This window comes from Carassius carassius, chromosome 8 (genome assembly GCF_963082965.1).
Source record: "Carassius carassius chromosome 8, fCarCar2.1, whole genome shotgun sequence".
In the NCBI taxonomy this organism is placed as follows: Eukaryota; Metazoa; Chordata; class Actinopteri; order Cypriniformes; family Cyprinidae; genus Carassius; species Carassius carassius.
The window spans coordinates 25181956-25186925 of NC_081762.1; the positions used below are offsets into that span (position 1 = coordinate 25181956).

General features: G+C 34.1%; 1 protein-coding gene across 1 annotated transcript in view; it reads right to left on the minus strand.

Moving 5' to 3' along the window:
• The window catches only part of LOC132145627 (synaptotagmin-11-like), a 28207-nt gene extending 26059 nt beyond the window's left edge, over window positions 1-2148 (minus strand). Inside the window, exon 1 of the mRNA XM_059556766.1 lies at window positions 1896-2148. Within this exon, the coding sequence (XP_059412749.1) occupies window positions 1896-1929 (34 nt within the window). The 5' untranslated portion in view covers window positions 1930-2148. The remainder of the gene's footprint in view (window positions 1-1895) is intronic.
• Window positions 2149-4970: the final 2822 nt, after the last annotated feature.

The following is a 4970-nucleotide window of genomic DNA, read 5'->3' on the forward strand; positions in this document are numbered from 1 at the left end:
AAAATTCTGTGGTGTTGTACATTTTCCAAAACTCCACTTCACACAACTGTACATGCATATACATCCAACATGTCCTGATTTTCTATTGTTTCATCACAAAAAAAAAACAGCATTTTTGCTTTAAGATTAAGCAGACAATTCACTGAAGGCATCTTCATGGTTTCAGAACTCCTAAATCTCAGTTTATCTGGCTGAACTTTTTCTGGTTATTTTCCTCTCTTGCTGCTGATTCTGTCTCCAGTCAACTCCCACGCGCTGAGTTGTGATCCAAGATGCCTCAGACGTGTTCCTAAAATACCTGACCCAAACTACATCACACGCATCCACCAGGACACACGTCAAAACTCTCCACCTCCCCCAGCGCATGACATAACCCCCATAAAGACTCACACAAAACCGCTATAGTTATCAGAAAGAAAATCATGTTTTCTTCTGTACTGAATATTCTCAGCCATGGTTTCTAGGCAGTCCATTAGGCTACAGTATATTTACATATAATTTTTATATAAGCCTATATTGTATTATAGTCAGTAGGCAACTCAGGCAACAGTAAATAAAATAATTAAAATAGACATTTTGCTATTTATTTTTCCAGTCAATATTTAGCTTTTCAAACTTGAGTGGTCTTTTTGACATATCATATCATCTATGTTCTGTGGTATAAAAAATGGCCCAATAATGAAAGACTGACGAGAAATGAAACATGGTCATATAAAGGTGTATTATACAGATATTACATTATCCATAACAAAGACTATAATAATATATTAGCATATAACAGGCTACTTATAAAGTAATATATGTGACCCTGGAGCACAAAAAGTATATTTGTAGCAATAGCGACAATACATTGTATGGATTTTTCTCTTATGCCAAAAAATCATTGGGATATTAAACGTGATTGAAGATCACGTTTCATGATGATATTTTGTTAATTTCCTACCATAAATATATTAAAGCTTAATTTTTGATTAGTAATATGCATTGCTAAGAGCTTCATTTAGGCGACTTTAAAGGCGATTTACTCAATATTTCCATTTTTTTTTTGCACCCTCATATTCCAGTTCCAGATTTTATATCTCAACAATCCATACATCAATGGAAAGCTCATTTATTCAGCTTTCAGATGATGTATACATCTCAATTAATAAAATTGAGCTTTATGAGGTTTTGTGCTCCAGGGTCATGATACATAGTAGACAACATGAGGCTACTGTTTACTGTGAATAGGCCAGTGATGTGGGCTATAACTGTAGTTTGACTGTGATTACAATTATTTATGAAAAGATATAGGAATAATCACAGTACAGTTCATATGGCATTATGAATATCGTTATGATGCACGGATGGTATTATCCATGTATCAGTAAGGAATGAAGTGAATAAAGCAGCTCCAGCTGATGCGCGCGCGCTCCACAGACATGGCGTCATGCGCGATCGCGATCCGAGAGTTTAGCTGATCTAAACGCGTCTTTTCTATAGAAAATACATTTATTTCTACTTTGAGCCTCTTTTTGAATGACATCAATCATCATATGGCGCAGCACGTGTCCAGATAAACATACTTCATGCGTCTGTCAGGTGCTGCACTTTACGCTTTACACTTCATTGAGGAATATTATGTTTTTTATGATTTTATAGTTGCCTATTTTATAATCCGATATTTCCTGTCCTCATTCACTATAATACAATATAATATAAACCGATATAAAATGGCCTATATCCTGTAGCTAAATAATGAACAGCTCAGAATATTTCGTGAAAATGACAAATAATCCCATTAACCTAAATTAAGATTAATTAAGAACCGAATAAACAGGTTACGATGGTGTTTCTATAGCGTCTCAATGTGAAAGACCGGATCATTACGTAAATATAGATCGAGATCCACTCACCATAGGTTGGTTTTAAATTATTCATCTCAGGCATTTTGAAGTCCGGTGGCTTGGCTGTGAGCAGAAAACAAAAAAATAAAAAGCAAGGGGAATGAATTTCTATTTTATTTCCATGAATTTCTCCAGGCCGATCCTCCAGCTGAATGGGTGGCCGAGCTGTGGATGTTTTCTTCTGTGTCTGCGCGCTCCTTAAGGATGCACTCGGTGACGCGCCCGCGCTCCCGCCTCCTCCTCCGCTCCAGATGAGAGTGTGGTGAAGATGATGATGATGATGCACAGGGCGGATGCTCCGAAGACTCAACCTAAAATCATATGGAAACCCTTCAGCTCCCCCTACAGTCTACAATGTTGAAAACACAGAGCACACCCCGAACCTGAAGATATTACATTCACTTACATTATATAAACATGATTGATGTTGATTTCACTTTAAATTATATAATATTTTATTTGTAAATACACAAATTATTTATGTTCGATTAATAAGTAGGCCTACATTTAAAAAGTGTCATTCCAATATTATTGTATAAAACGAAATATTAATTTAATATCTATTTAAGAACTTTTCACAAATTAATGAACTTCCATGTTTTTCCCAGATGTGTGTGATTACTTTTAATTAATGCATCCAAATAAATTATTTTGCATCCAAAATAAATGTTTTTATTTACATATGTGTGTGTACTGTGTATATTTATTATGTATGTATTTATATATATATATATATATATATATATATATATATATATATATATAAATACAAATGCATGTATATTTAAGAAAAAAATAATTAAATATATTTATATGTAAAATATAAGACAATAAATATTTTTGGTGCAGTTAATCATGATTAATCGTTTGACAGCACTATACATTTAATTATAAGTAAATTGTAATTGTTAATAATTAAATTGAAAAATAAAGTAATACATGTGTGTGTGATTACTGAATAAGGACTTAAACTAAACTCGTTTTATAGAGATTGCATTTGCATAGAATTCCTTCTATAAATTCAAGGCCTCGAAAACACGATTTTAAAATATTCTGATATTTCTAGGTTTTCTGTAAATGCATAATCCCCGTATTTAAGTTGATATATACTGTGTATAAGCATCATTTGACACAAATAAATACATCACAAACCATATCTGTATCAAAATGTTTTTTGTTTTGTTTTTTACTTTGGTGTACAGTCAACATACAGGAGCAGAATGTCCTTTAACAATAGAATAATTATAACAACAACAAGAATTGAAATGACAATATCAGTAAAATAGTCGATTCAAATATATTCACACTGGATAACAGACTGATAAACACTTGTAAGAAATAGTTCTCAGATGGAATGCTGTTGATCTGACTTCCAAATGAGTGATTGTCATGTGACTGACACACATGTTGGTTGTATCCTCACACAATACAGTATGCGTCATCAGTGGAAAACACACACACACACACACACACACACACACACACACTCACTCTAGGTAAAGTGTTACAAGGGGCTAGGCCACATATTTTCAGGAAAAAATAAAAGTAATCCTTTGGATTTCTTCAAATATGAATTACAGTGCAGAACACAGTAGCTACTGAAGGAGAAAGAAAGTGAAGTTACTGTACAATGGAAGTAGTAACTGTACATTTGTCACAACGACGTGGGCTCGACTGTAAAATATTGTCATTTTTTAAGGCAAAATAAACCGTAAAATGTCAGAGAACCATCTAATATTATTGGTTTAAACCAATAAAATGTCTCGAATCATACCTGTAAGTCTAAGCAAGCTATGCACTGAAGTCGCTAATGACATTTAGATACCTGCCTATGTCTATTTTATAAATATTTCTATCTTTAAATACAACACATATGTTTTTACAACACCGAGGTGTCCATTGGATGTGTAATGCGAGAGCTTAAATCTATTTCACCCAAAATGACCTACTGGTTTAAAGATAACTCAACACTGATTGCGTACAATGCAGAGTGCCTTTGAAATCTGTATTAAAACTACAGCTTTACTGTAATTAGCATTTAATCTGCAGTGTATGTATATGTAGCACGTATCCCATGAAATACAGCCTGAGGCACTCATCGAAACAATGAGCATACCTGACATCTAAATTGAATGTTTAATAGCAACCGACGACCACGAAAAAGAAAGAAAACAAGGCATTATGCTTCACAATAAATTTCCCTTAAAGGCTCATAATTCTCAACGTGACCTGAGCCGATGTGAACAACCCTGCAGATGAAGAGTTTGCATCTTTTGCATCGCCCATTTTACAAACGTCATGCGGGGTCCAAACGAAGCCCGAAAGACGACTAAAACATCCCTGACGTACTTCATTGCTTATAACTACTGGAACATTTCAGACCAATAGAAGGTTTGCGATGTTCATTATCAATGTGAGAATCACTGGAGAGGGCTTTTTAGTAATTGCAGAATCTACCTATGAACAAAGGAGCACAAAGGAAAGGCACAAAGATTACTACAAAGGAAACAATACTGGGAACGCAGAACATCATACGATCCTTAGTTTCTCTTAAGTTGTGACTAATCACAGATAACACTTTTCAAGCACTGATTAAAGTCAACATGAAATGCCATTTGCTAAGCATTTTCTCCCGTAACGTAACATTTCACAGCCATATGCAAAAATGCAGTGAAAACTACAGTGACCCTAAAGGGACATGCTGATGGGAGGAAAAACTGTATTCGAATGCTTTTGCATTCTCTGTGATCAAAGTTTTTGTTTTGTTTTTTGCCCAAGAATGCAAAGTTTCTCAGTTGAACACAATACTTTTCTTAGAGAACAAAAATGTTTAACGAGAGATTGCAAAGGTTTTGCAAGAAATTGCGATTGTTTTATGAGCGATTGTATATTATTTTATGAGATGTGCAACTGTTGTGCGAGAGATCGCAAATCTTTTACAACATTGTAAATATTTTGCGAGAGATTGCGCATTTTACAAAACATGGCGTGTATTGTGCGACGTTTCGAATTTTTGCAAAATCTATTTTTTTTTTGAGAAATCACAATTTTTTTGCGAGAGATAGGAAATGTAAACAAGAAAGA